General features: G+C 44.3%; 1 protein-coding gene across 11 annotated transcripts in view; it reads left to right on the forward strand.

The window, feature by feature from the left end:
- The window catches only part of LOC144471129 (CUGBP Elav-like family member 1-A), a 359,655-nt gene that overhangs the window by 276,769 nt on the left and 68,946 nt on the right, over nucleotides 1–13,940 (forward strand). For all 11 annotated transcript variants that reach the window (XM_078182896.1, XM_078182905.1, XM_078182914.1 and 8 more), the window contains one exon: nucleotides 10,759–10,807. In XM_078182896.1, coding sequence (XP_078039022.1) covers nucleotides 10,759–10,807 — 49 coding nt within the window. The remainder of the gene's footprint in view (nucleotides 1–10,758; nucleotides 10,808–13,940) is intronic.

A 13,940-nucleotide genomic window follows, 5' to 3' on the forward strand; every position in this document is an offset into this window, starting at 1 on the left:
TGCTACTGTCGGTGTTTACTAAACAAACAAAAGCGTACATAATAGATCTGGGTACGTATATCAATAACAACTTATTTGTTTGCGTTTCAATAATCATTTTGTTCCTATCTGCGCATGATGCAATTTTGCAACTTTCAATTTACGGTAGACTTCATTATACCTAAGACAATGCTTTTGCTTTCTTCTATGATTAAACTAATATTTATGTATATGATACATCCAAAATATGGATATAAAAATTCTATCAAAATAAAAGAGAAGTTATAATTAGACCCTACTAAAGTATCTGCTTTTAAGCACAAAAGTCCAAAAATGATAAGCCATTGTTACTTCAAAATTACAAAGCGAATTAATTATAATAAATTTGTTTAAATTGATGATTTCTTTTAATCACCATATATAGATTTATAATAAAATTTATGCAATGGAAATTTACTACTAATTACTATTAATTATATTATACTATATAATACTATTAATCTACTATTCTATTACATTTAAAAAAAAATCAGCACATACTGTGTTAAAGTTTTAATAAAGCCGCTCGCGAAACGTGTGCTCGAACATAAAATATCCGCTGCCGGCGAACGGGTCGAAGAGAAGAATTAACGATCGATCGGATCGCGATCCGGGGAGTCGTTCGATCCTCGCAGTCCTGGGACAGGGAGAAAAAAGTAACGCACGCGACTCGCATTGCCGGCGATATTCGGTGGCGAGTGAAAAGAGAGGGTTAGAGGACGCGAAGGGGAGGGTGAAGTGTCGATGGAGAACCGGAAGCGGAAGAAGGATAAGCGTGACCCAGAAGAGTGGGACATCAGAGGGATGAAACGATAGCGCTCGGAGAGGAACAGGCAGAGGGCGTGTTGCCAACTGCAGTTTCGTAACGGCATTCTTCAAATCGATTCCCATTTCCCTGAGAAATGTAGCACGCCGGCGAAACCGGTCGGTCGGTCGGTGCGCCCGGGCGCTCGTGGTGGAAGCGCGGAATGGGATGGATCGCGCGCACTGCGACACAATCAAACATTACGGGACGAGTCGACGGTGGTAAACGACGCTAAAAGATAATTGGAATTATTATTTGGTCAGGCAATTCTTTCGGTTAAACTGGGTTAACGCAAGCCGATAGCACGATCAAAATCGATCGAGATCGTTGATTTTTCGAAACGATCCTTTCGCCAATTTTCCAGAAACACCGACGACATTCCGCGCGGTCGTCTTTCCGACGTATTGCCCGGCACGGCTACGCCCGGTTTATTGTACCTTTCTGTCGCTTAAGCCCGTTCGTTACAGGAGTAATTAAAATTCAATGGCGGCCGGGCGCGAACACGGGGGTGGAGTGGTGAAAAAAAAAAAAGAAAAAAGTTGAAGAGCGCGCGCGCGCGCGCGCGGCCGGTGATGATGCCGTGAAAACACCAATATCTATGCGAATAGTTATGAGCTATAATTTCGCGTACAGCGATTGGCGGACACGCCGGGCTGTGCCGGGCGGGGGGTGGGCGATGGCTATTGCGATCGATTAATCGAGTTCCACCGAATTTACCGACACGGAGAGGGAAAGCGAAACAATTCCATCGCGCCGATAACGAAATCGTTGTCGATGTAATCGTCAGCGATCGTGACTCTTGTGTCGTCCCTCCCCTTCTCTCCTCTCCACGGGTTTTTTCCCGTCTTTTTTCCGCTGTTTCGATTCGCGCCCGATCTCCGGGCGAACAAAAAAAATCGGGCGCACGTGGTGTGCGCATCGGTCGCGGCGACGCGGGGGTGAAAATTGAAACACAAAAAGGCACGAAGGGTGGGGAAAAAAGGAGGACTTCCACGGCGGAGGATATTAACGTCGAAAATTTTCAACCCGGGGCCCGGCCGTTATGCGTAATAATTTAACGCGCAACGACTGGAAAATGCGATCCGATCCGTTACAGTCGATTGGCCGGATTTTCCGGAATACCAATGGGGCACTAAAAGTGATTAAATTACTTGGCAAGCCGGCTCTCGGTAAACTAGCCGGTGATTGATACGTGCGCGAACGCGCGCCCGCTTTCTCTCCGCTCTCTCTCTCTCCCTTTCTCTCTCTCGCACTCTATCTTCATGTCTCTCTCTCTTTCGCACTATATCTGCATGCATCTCTCTTTCTCTCTCCCTTCTCTCTCTCTCCCTTCTCTCCCTTCTCTCCCTTCTCTCTCTCTCCCTTCTCTCCCTTCTCTCTCTCTCCCTTCTCTCTTTCTCTCTCTCTCTCTCCCTCCCTTCTCTCTTTCTCTCTCTCTCTCTCCCTTCTCTCTTTCTCTCTTACTCTCTCTCTCTCTTCCTCTCTTTCTCTCTTACCCCCTTTCTCTCTCTCTCTCTGTCTCTCATTCTATCCCCATGTCTCTCTTTATCTCTCTTTCTGGTCCGACCGAACGCACGCTACGATCATTTGTGCGTGACTGACGTCTGTTCATTTCCTACAGGATTCGGGCCAGTCTCGCCTCCGACGGAATCGCAAGCGTCGAGGGCAACTGTCGTTGTCGATTCTCCAAACTATTCACCAGTTTCGACAGTCCGTTCCAACCTTTCGACCGAAACCGGTTGCATAACCGAGAAATCGCGAAATAAATTCGGCGGATCTTGCACGCGACCTAAAATACACGATTATTGTATATTTATGTATGTTACCCTAAATGACTCGAGTTTTACTGTAAATATTAGAGAGATTAGTTCACTATACAGTGCCTAAAATACTTTGTTTCTAAATTGTAATATTACTTGGAATCGAAAAAATATTTAAAATACTGTCGTTTTTTACTTTTTTATGTGAGTGTATAATGAGAATTTAAAAAATGCATTTGGCACTTCACAGTTATTTATATACTTGGTAAAAAATTTGTCGAGATCGATCAACTTTGATATAAACTTTTACATAAACTGTAAAAATTAAAAGTCACAGTTCTTCAGAAATTTTAACTAAGATCAGTTAATTTTTACACATTCGATAGCTGCAACTCGTCTTTTCGTCGACCAATTTCAATAAAATTTTCAACATGCGAAATATCAATGATCTAAAAATGACACGCATCAACAAAGGGCTAAAATAATCGCAGACATATAAAACACACTAATCTTCTTCTATCAAACCACCGAAAACAAGCAACTTAAATCACCATACTTGTAAAACAAATGACGAATCAAAATAACTATCGCATACGAATTTTCCTTGACATAAATACTATAATACGACCCAAACCGGCAGTCATTGCCATCGATTATGCGAGGGTAGATTTCTCGTAGCGGAACGGTCGCCCGAAAAATTTCGGAACCGGATCACATAAATTTTTATCGCGTAGCGATCACTGTCATCGCTATATCGTCGCGGCGAGAGGGGGAGGGAGGGAGGGAGGGAGCGGGGTGGACGCTCGTTCGCGTCCCCCGGCATCCGGTGAAATCAGTAAACGCGACGACGTTATTCAATTTCCGCGGACTCCTTCCGAAAAAAAGTTTCTTTTCAGTTATTGATGTTGCGCGCCGAGTTCTCGAGGGTTTTTGCCGGCTTATCCAACGTACGATCTCGTCTTCATTTCCGCCACGTCGACGTTCTTCCACCCTCTCGCGCGTATCCCACGCCGCAAACTTTGAACGCTCGTCCGCTTACGTTGGCGAAATACGTGAGTCCTCGGCCCTGCCCTCCCTCTCCTCGCCCTCTCTCTCTCTCTCTCTCTCTCTCTCTCTCTCTCTCTGCCAACCGACGCTAGTACACACTCCGACACGGTATCAACGAATCGATGTTATTGCGTCCCGAGTGTTGCCGCGCATAGTTTCCCCTGGACCCTCTTATAGTCGATGGTCGAACCCCTCAGTAGTACGAGTCGATCATAATTTCCATTCGGCAAAGCCTTTCCTTTAACCCTCGCACACTTACCCAAATACTGCACCTATTTATTTAGTAAAGTATTTCATACTTTATAACAAGAAATTCAGTTTTATTTGGCACTTGTGAATAAACTTAGCATCTTTATACGTTCATGGTGTCTGCAGAGTTTTAACCCCTTGCACTACGACTACTCACGTTGCGTCGATTAGCACTTGTCCTTAATATTTCCCTTAATAGGACCAGATAATTCTTGTTTCATGTATTGTCTTTATTCACTTCCGTTTTTAGACTTTAATAACAGACTAATTCAATTTTATTTCGATTTGGAAGAAATTAATAATTTTGTAATTTAGTAGACCTTGCGTGGATCTTTATCACGAGTCTGACTCGTTATTATAGTGCAAGGGATTAAAGTAAAAGGAAACGCAGAAATTAATAAGACTTAAGGACATTTTTGATTACTTTTTAAAATTTATTAGCTTTTATTTGATAAGTTTTTTAATTTTAATTCTTGTAAAAGACTGTATAAAAAGAGAGAATTTATATAAAGATCCACAGTGTATGCTTGAAACGATTTATAATGACGTTTTAAATATATCATTTATTTCATACGTTATTTAAGCTTTAGTCTCCTAGTCGCATAATTATTCTGCAACAAGTTTTTTACAATTATATCGCAAAGTTTTATAACAATTTTAAGAGCGTGGATATTTATTTCCCTTTTCAAGCTATTACATCTTTTCGATCCAATTTAATTAATATTTCGAGAATACTTTGATTTGTATATTATTTCGTAAAACAAAGTTACAATAAAATCTGAAAAAAAAGATTTAAAAATGAGAAAAAATGCAACGTTTCTTTTCTACAAAAATCAGCGTCTGACGTAGCATTTTTCATAGTTATCGAAGGAATTGAATGGACACGCGACGGAACATTGATTCCGATCGATACCAAAAATCGTGATCGACGTCCCTAATTTTCTGCACCCCCTTCGCGGTCTTCATGCAGATTTTTGGGCCGGGCACCCCCGCGCCGGTTTTTCCATGGCGTGGCAGGCAGGCAGACTGGCACGCCGACGCGTTGGAACGCGAAACGAATTTCTAACCAGCGACACGGCAATCGCGGCGGAGCCCTTGAGCCGAATTCGTCAATTTTAATATTCGCCCTCGTGGCTCGCCTTCCCGGGGCTGCTCTTCTCCCCCTACTTTTTTTTTTTGTCAAGGCCTTGTCGGTATCCTCGATCCCGTCGAACCTGGCTCGAGATCGCCTTTTACGATGAAATACGCCGGAATTTATGGTACGCCGCGATATTGTGACATCCAAGGGTGCGTGCCTTCGACGAAACATAAAAGAATTTAATATGCGTGGGAGACGATCGACCGGGTTCGTTAGCGAGAAGACGTCTCTCGGTCCGAGATCTTTATAACCGTCGATAAAATGGTAAACGGTGTAGACTGGATTATTAAATCTTTCGCATTTGTTTACGATCGTGTCTCCGCGATGGAAAAGAATATTGCGGAATTAATGGGGCGGTTAAATTTTGATGGCGGGAGGATGGAATAGAGAGAACGATAAATAGAGAGATAACATTTATCTCTGACAGATTGTTAGGAAAAATTACAATCAAGTGATGGGCCTGTTAAAGTACCGCGAGGGATTAATCTGACGGATGTATATCGTGGAATAAATAGTATTTTCGTGTTCGGTAGATTACGGAGGACTTTAAAAGCTATTTCACTTCTCTCGAACGGAATGCTGTATTTTTGTCTAGATAACGCATGTGGGTGCATCTCGAAGCTCCGAGACGCAGGCACGGATATAAATCGCAGGCACGGATATTCGAATTAACTACGAGTGGAACCGGTTAACGGAGTCCTCGCGCGTCATCGCGAGGTTTTTCGAAAAAGTCGCGCAATAAAACGGTGGACCGCGGGATCAACAGGTCGGAGCGCGCGGCGCTGAAGCTAACTAGTTCCATAATTCTTAATCTCGTTCAATTTTAACGGGGGCGCGCGAAGGTGTCGCGAAATTTGTTCCGCTCGGCCTAATTCGATCCCGCCGGATCTAATTTGCCCGGCGAACGCCGAAAGATTGCAATTCCGCGGAACCGGTGCTGACCGGAAACGGGGATGGCCGGTCGCCGCTGCCGTTCCGGGGCTCCTCCCCTCCGTTTATCTCTGGCCCGGGGGATAGAACGACGCGACGGGGGAGGGTTGGTTGGCGGTGGTGGTGGTGGTGGCGGGCCGATGCCGCAGGAACTCGATTTAAAGTTACACCGCTGCTTACGTATTCTCGTTTTCCGCTCGTTTCCACGGCCGAGGCTTCTTTATCCAGCTTAGCCCGCATCCAGACTGCTAAAGTAGCAATTCCGGTCCTCTCTCTCTTTCTCTCTCTCTCTCTCTCTCTCTTTCCCTTCGAAAGCCGCCCGCTCTGCCATCGCTCGCTACCCACGCTGTTGCTTGCTTGCTTGCCGCTGCTGCTGACTCCCACCTCATCGTGACTTTTAATCTCGACCCCATTTCGAAACCGCTGGAAGACGGTTATTTTTATGAGCCGCAAGGAAGCCGGAAGAACGAGTGTTGCTACCCGGGGGACCGAATAATGGCGGCAAAAAGGACTGCGCGAGCGCCCTTTGGCGTACTCTACGCTGCTCGAAAGATGGCAAGGTTATGTGTCGGAGGAAACCGTGGGATTCTCACCAATACATTTGTGGCGATTTCGTTGCGAAAGTGGGGTAAACGCGTTTTATTGGCAGACATAATTCTATTAGGGGATTGAGAGGCATTTTTTAACCCTTTCATCGTACGTTAATCAGCATTTATTCGTTCTTAATACTTTCTTTAATAGGACCAGACAATTCCTGTTATATTCTCTTTATTTACTTTCATTTCTGTGCTTTGATAACCGAAGAATTAAATTTGGCTTCGATTCGAAATATATTAGTAATATTCACATTTAATAGATCATGCATGAAATCTTTATCGCGAGTCTGACTCGTTCTTATAGCGCAAGGGGTTAATGTCTACAGAAGGTAATCCAAAGGGAGAGCGTTTCTTTCTAAGCTCGCTAGAGGAATCGTCGGTGAGGCTAACTAGTCTCGCCTTAAATAAGGACTAAAAGGCCGATTTCGGCGTGTAAATTGAAACAGGGACTCTCTTATGTAGCTTTCGGGAAAGGAATCCATCCGTTCTCGATAACGACTCGTTAATCTCGTCCTCGCGTTCACGGTGGTAACCGTCCACGGATCATAGGACTTCGACTGGAACAAAGTGAATTCTTTCTGGCCGATTATGCACTTGTCACGCAATTAGAAAGAACAGCCCTCGAAGCTCCTCGAGGTCGGCCGGGAGGCTCGCGAAACTTTCGGGATCGCCTTCAATGGCAGAGAGACCGACAGCCTGGGCCCCGTTGCCCTCCGCTCTCGTCTCCCTCCCTCCCCCGCCCTCCGTCTATCCGGCTATCCAGGGATCGCATCCCGTTCGCTCGGATGATTACCATAGTCGGTGGTGTAACTTTTAAATCCGTCGGCCGCGCTTCACCCGGGGGGGCCGCGGGGTCGTCCTTTATCCGTGGCCTTTATTCGCGCCCTTTCGTCCCCCCTAACTCCCCCCTCTCCCTTTGGCACCCCCTCCCCGCCCATCCCGTATCCCGAGCTCGAATATTATAAAAGTGCGGCGCGTATCTCGCGGACGGAAGGCGAGTCGCGGAGATTAAAAGTCAGAGTCAGCAGACGGTGAAAGTGAGAAGTAGCACTTTTGTAGTTCCCTGAAGCAGAAGAGGGTGGGTCGGTGGGGTTGGGGGCGGGGAGGAAGCGGGGAGGAAGAGGGAAGCGCGCCGGGCCGGTCCAGGCCGGAGCTGCGCGCGGAGGTGGGCGGCAGAGGGGTGAAATTGAAGAGTTTCGCGACGAGGGTAAAGAAAGAATAAAAAAAGGATAACTGAGCAGAGGGGGGAGGATGGGGTGGGTTGGGGGTTGGAGGGTGGATATCTTGCAGTGTGTCTGTTTAAAGCGGCGCGAACTCGCCGCGGCTCTCGGTCGGCGCAACTTTAAATTTACTTCCATCCCTTGTCGCTATTCTTGCGCAACGAGCACCGTAGATCGCCGATCTACGATCGATCCATCACCGATCTTTCTAACGGAGGAGATTCCGTTCACCGTTTCACCTTCCATGTAAAAACATGGAAATGTTGTTTCACTCGTTCGGGAGGCTTGATATTTTTTATAATAACATACTTGAAAATTATTCTTGCAATAATAGCGTCTTATTTTCTCCAAGCTTTCTCGATTTCGATTTCTCGTCGACGATGAAATAAAGTGTTAGCGCAAAGTCACTAAATTGCAAATTTACCATCCACCAACAATGCCGAACATATGTGCTCCGCGTTAGCAAAACTGCAGTTACGAAGTTCCGGGCTATAAATAACAGAACACTGTAACTTATTAGAGGAAAACTTCGCGAAACTGACACGAGGGACTAACGAGGATTAAACTCTTGCGATTTCGTAAAAAAAAAAGTCGCGAGGCAATCAACTTGGATATAGTTTAAACTCTAATGTTGCTATATATCTTTTATCGTCACGTAACATATTCTTGCAGAAGATAAATGCAACAAGGAAACAATATTCAATAGCAACGCAGTTTAATTTTAGAAAAATTGTTAATTACGAAACTGTTGGTATGAATCGCAAGAATTAATTTGGTATAGAAATTTTTATATTTGCATATAAAATGCTCTTCGTCGCTTAAAAAAGAAATACTGTACACCAGAAAAATGATTTCAAATTCGCAGTAAAAATTGCTTCAATCGCAAAGGATTAAAATGCAAACGAATCTTCGAAAAAGTGCGAGGACCATGTTTCACAGCAAAGATCCAAACATCGAGTGCTAATATTTGCGTTACGAAGCTCATAATCGCCGGAATAAATGTTTTAAATAGCTCCGTATAAACTACCATTCGCGATGAGGTTCGAGCGAACGCGGACAGAGATTATTAGGCGGGCGGGTGTGCAGCGGTTTATTGAAAAAATGCAAACGTCTATATAAAGCTCATCGCATTCACGAGCTTGTGTTTCGCGCGAGCGTAAATTCACCATGAAGACCTTTTTTTCCCGAGGTAATAAATAGTGCGAGCGGCTGTGTTGCTTGGATAGCTGCCTGATAGCCTGAATTCAGGCTGCCCCCCTAAATCACCGACTCGATCCCTCGCGGCGAAAATCCGTCGCGTTAATATCCTAGAGGAAATTAATCTCGTACAAGCGATCTCGCGGATTATATAATACATTCATTCCCCGTCCAATAGCGTGCGTCGTTCATCCGCGAAGAATCGAAAAGCATATATTTTTCATAAGCAAATATTTTTGCCAAGCAAATGTCGCGCTCTTACCGCAGATATACTATTTAAGAGCCGGCAAGCGTCAATTTAGCGCTAGCGTCGCGTAGAAGCGAAAATCGTGGCTTAACTGAAAATCATTTATTTAGGTATTTTTGTTTATTATACATGGTATTTTATTTATTAATAATATTACAGTATTTCTTTCTGTTGTAAGTAATGTTCTCTGGGAAGTATGTTAGTGCATAGTCAGCTATTTAAAAACGTGGATTTGTTTAGTCTTTTGAATAATAATTTTCTAATTATTTAAAGATCCATATTTACTACCATATATTAATGAAATCCATTAATCGAAATCAAGCGATCATCCTTTTTTAAAAATACTCATTATAAAATATATCAAACACTACAATATTATAAAGTATATTAAATACGACCCAATAGAAGCTACTATTTTAATGAAACTCGCCACCTGTAACATATCAGTGAAAGACTCTTATAAACCGAATTTGAATGCAATCTACGGTGGACAATTTGAAAAATTCAGCCGAACGTTTTCTTGTTTCTCATTGGCCGGGGAAAGTAGCTTTTCGTTGTAGCAACGTAGAGGAGAGTCGAGGGAAGGGGGGGAAGGATAGAGAGCCGGGCGATGCGCTCGCTTAGGAGCGTATAATATTCAGGAGCGGAAGTTGAAGATATTCTATTTGCGAATCTTCTCGATCTTCCAGACGCGAAGGAATTTCTGGTATCGTGGCGCGAGCCAGTATGAAATTCATATCTATGCTAAACGCGACCCCTGCGTTTGGGTTTAGTGGTTTCTGCATGGTACCTTTATATTGCGCCCGATTCCCATGATTTTGTACACAGTGGTCCCCGAGAAGTCGAACCGCCCCCCCTTCCCGATATATCGATTCGGTCGGGTTGAACCGGCTCGCAAGCGGAGCGCTCCTCTATTTGCGCGCGATTCGGAAAAATTAACAGGTCTCATCGGCCCCTCTCCCTCTCCCTCTCCCTCTCCCTCAGAGATTACCAATTTCGTTTAACGACGGGAACGCGCGGACGTTGGAGCCAGGCGTCCGCGTTTCGGCCCCCGTGTATTATGGAGCAGTCGATTTTCCAAGGCGAAATGAAATCGAATTCGAGGCGAACGCGATCCACGCGAAGAAATCTCACCGTGATAAAACTAGGCGGTGTTCGCAACACGCAACCGACGCGGAAACGAGCCCGTAACTACGAGTGGTGTAGAACCCGTCGGTCGTTGCATATTTCAGGATGTCCCGATGGCGCCGCGGACGAATTTTACATGCCCGTTCCGGAACGACTTTAACGCGGACACCCTTACGACGTTAATAATAAACTGTCCTTTCCTGCGCGAAATTTAACGTCTCCAGACGTACGCGCGCATAGTCGCGCTCATGGATACATAGATACATAGATACATTGATACATAGATACATAGATACATTGATACATAGATACATATATACATAGATACATAGATACATAGTTACATAGATACATAGATACATGCATTACCCGACGTTAACGGAAGCGTAGATTAATAATAAAATCGTCCTCTTTTTGTTCCAGATGCGGCATCCGATCCAAATGAAGCCGGCGGACAGCGAAAATAGAAGCGGTGAGTAAAAATTCGAGCAAGCATCGGGCCGACTTCTCTCCGGTTTTGATTTTCAAGCGCGCGCGCGCGGTCCATTTTAAAAACCGTAAAAACACGCCGGTCGACCGCGAGTCCGACCAGGAATTTCCGAACGGCTTTATTCGGAAATTACGTTTATTCGAACACGCGACGACGAGCCCGAAAGGGAGATCGTCGCGAAGCCCCAGCCGCGCGCGGCCTTTGCGTTTCCGAAAGCTTTTGAGACATTAGGCGAACAGAAACCACCCCACCCCCCACGACCCCTTCGACGCCGCGTCTCCGTCGTCGTCACCGTGTGACAGCGACAGCGCGCACGCAGTTCAAAGCTTGTTCATCGACTGCTAATTAATTGGCTGAATTGAGTGGCTGCCGGGATTACCGACGGCGAAAAAGACGCCAGTCAAAGGCAACGGCGGTCTAGACGATCGAATTTTAGGGACGCTGAATGGAAACAATAGGCGGGACTGTGCACGTTGTGTTCTGTCTGTTGCTCGGACAATATCGGATGGATAATAACGGAAACGGTGAAAGAACCCCGTGGCACGGACGACGGTATAAAAATAGACGCGACATCCGATGTATTTTCGTGGCTCAACTTTCTGGGACACTAAAGCCGCATTACCATTGACGTATCTGCCCGCAGCGTTATCAACGGGAGTCGTCGGATAATAGATCATTGCCCGCGCGCGCGGCTACGAGATCGTGGATCCATCGGGCCGCTTCATTTTTCTTCCTTGCCCCATAAATCTTGTCGTACTGGTCGAAATCTTTCGGAACTGTATTTCGATTTAACTCGAAACGAACGAGGCAGATGCAATTATTAGGACAATTATTTCACGATAATTAACACTGATCCATGATATTTTATTTAACGCATTGCTTTTTAATTTTGTATAATTTTGCTTGGACTTTTTCTCAATGTTCTTTCGAACGATTTTAAAATTGTTAACCCTTTGCACTCGAGTGGTGACTCTGAGGCACCGTTATAATAGCCCCGAGATAAGTTTTATAACAAAGTTCAAAAGAAAGACGTAACAAAAGATTTAAAATTTTTGTTCGATTTTTTAACATTTAAAAAATTGTTAAATAGCGAAACTGATAATAAGAGACACAAGAATCAATTTCCTATGAATAAAAATGCACTCTTTGTTACATACAAAATGTTAGTACAACGAGCTAGGAAAATTATTTCAAATTTACTATTTAAATAGTTTTTAGTGCAAAGGGTTAACAGCCCTTCAGCAATTCTCGAATTGGCTAAGTAATCGATGGGACGTCGGTAAAGCAGTCAGCAGTTGCGACGATTTTCATAGCACTCGTTGAACAACTGCGGAACGGTTGCGCGGAATATTATATACATATATATATACATATTCCGGTTAAGAGTTTACGGAGATTAATATTCCACGAAATGTCGACGGCGCGGAAATCTCGAGTGCGGTACCAGCGAACGGGATCGATACAGGAGACAGCCATAACACACGGAGAACTTTTCGAACCGCGCCGAAAATCCGACTGGCATTTTGGGGAAGGGCGGTCGCCGTTCGCCGTCCGCGCCAGCGGGAATAAAATGACAGCGCATCGGCGTCGACGACGAAAAACGAATCCTAATGAAATATTAACGACACCCGTCACGTGCTAACCGTCCAGCTGGACCGGGAGTTCGCGTTCCGTCTTTTTTTATCTCGCTTCCTAGGCTTCTTTTTTTTTACCAGCGCGGACGCGAAATCACGGGGTTATAATAGGGTACACGTGACGCCGGAGGGTGAAAACGGTTTGTCGAATCGACGTTGTGCAACCGTGTAACCACCTACCGGCGAAAGAAGCTCGTCGAAATTCGACAATGATCGGCGGTTCTTTTGCCAATTTTTGTGTTTATTGGGCGAGACTTTTTTTTTTAAGTAATCGTTCGAAATGTAAAAATATTTGCGATTGTTATGGTAGGGGTATTTGTGTAGAATAAAAGTAAGTAGTAATAGGGAATTATTTCTTTTGGTAATTTTAATCAGAAAAATTGCTAAATAAGCTTCCACAATTATAGATAGAAATTATTTTAACAATATTTATTTTAGGACGATTCTATACACTACCCTAATTAATTTCCGATCCTATCACCACCCCTTTTTGTCATTGCATAACAAAAGGATTCTCGCCTCTTCAAAATTAACAATTAAAACAATTCTCCCCCTTCTGTCCAAATAGATTTCATTATTTAACATCTCATCCACAAATTACAAATTCCAAAGTACTTCGTTAAAATAACAAAAGAGGTTATAACAATGCAACCCTTAATTAGAGCACACTTCAATTATTCCACAATTCTTTTCTTTTCTATCGAATCCTACAGCAACAAACTACCTGATCTAAAGGTATTTATTACAATAAATCTTCACAGGAATTCTCATTACATTACGAACAAATTACGTAAACTTTCCGAGTGCATCTCCTTCTCATCGAATTTTACAGTGACGGTTTATTGGAAACGATTTCAGTAAATCCGTGCGTCGGATTTAATTGGAGTATAAACAAGATTCCGCTTCACGGGGAGTTCTTTTCCCTTTCGGTAGCTAAATATTTCGATGACGCCGCCGCGAAGCGACCCGGCATTCGAAAACGCGACGGATTCCCCGATTCATTTTGCCTATAATTACTCGGTTCGTTAATGACGGTGGCAGACGCTTTTAGCGGCGGTTCCGACAGGAAGCACGTCGATCAAGAGAGAGAGAAAGGGAGAGGTAGAGAGAGAGAGAGAGAGAGAGAGTGAGAGCTGGAGAAGGAGGACTCGAGAGACAGAAAGAGAGAGAGAGAGCGCTAGAGAGAGATAAAAAGAGATATAGATAGAGAGATAGCGAACTAGCGAGAAGAAGAGACAGAGCTAGAAAAAAATACACAGAGAGAGAGAGAGAGAGAGAGAGCTAGAAAGAAAAAGAGAGAAAGAGCTAAGAAGAGAAATAGACAGAGAAAGCTGACGAGAAAAAAGGATAGAGAACTAAAGAAAAAAGTGAAAGACAGCTAAAGACAGCTAAAGAGAGAGGGAAAAAGAGAGAGAGAGAGAGAGGCCGAAGTCAGTGCCTCCGAGACCGGGCGTAGTCTCCGATCCCCGGTAAGAAAAGCC

The sequence above is a fragment of the Augochlora pura genome, chromosome 1, assembly GCF_028453695.1.
Source record: "Augochlora pura isolate Apur16 chromosome 1, APUR_v2.2.1, whole genome shotgun sequence".
Lineage (NCBI taxonomy): Eukaryota > Metazoa > Arthropoda > Insecta > Hymenoptera > Halictidae > Augochlora > Augochlora pura.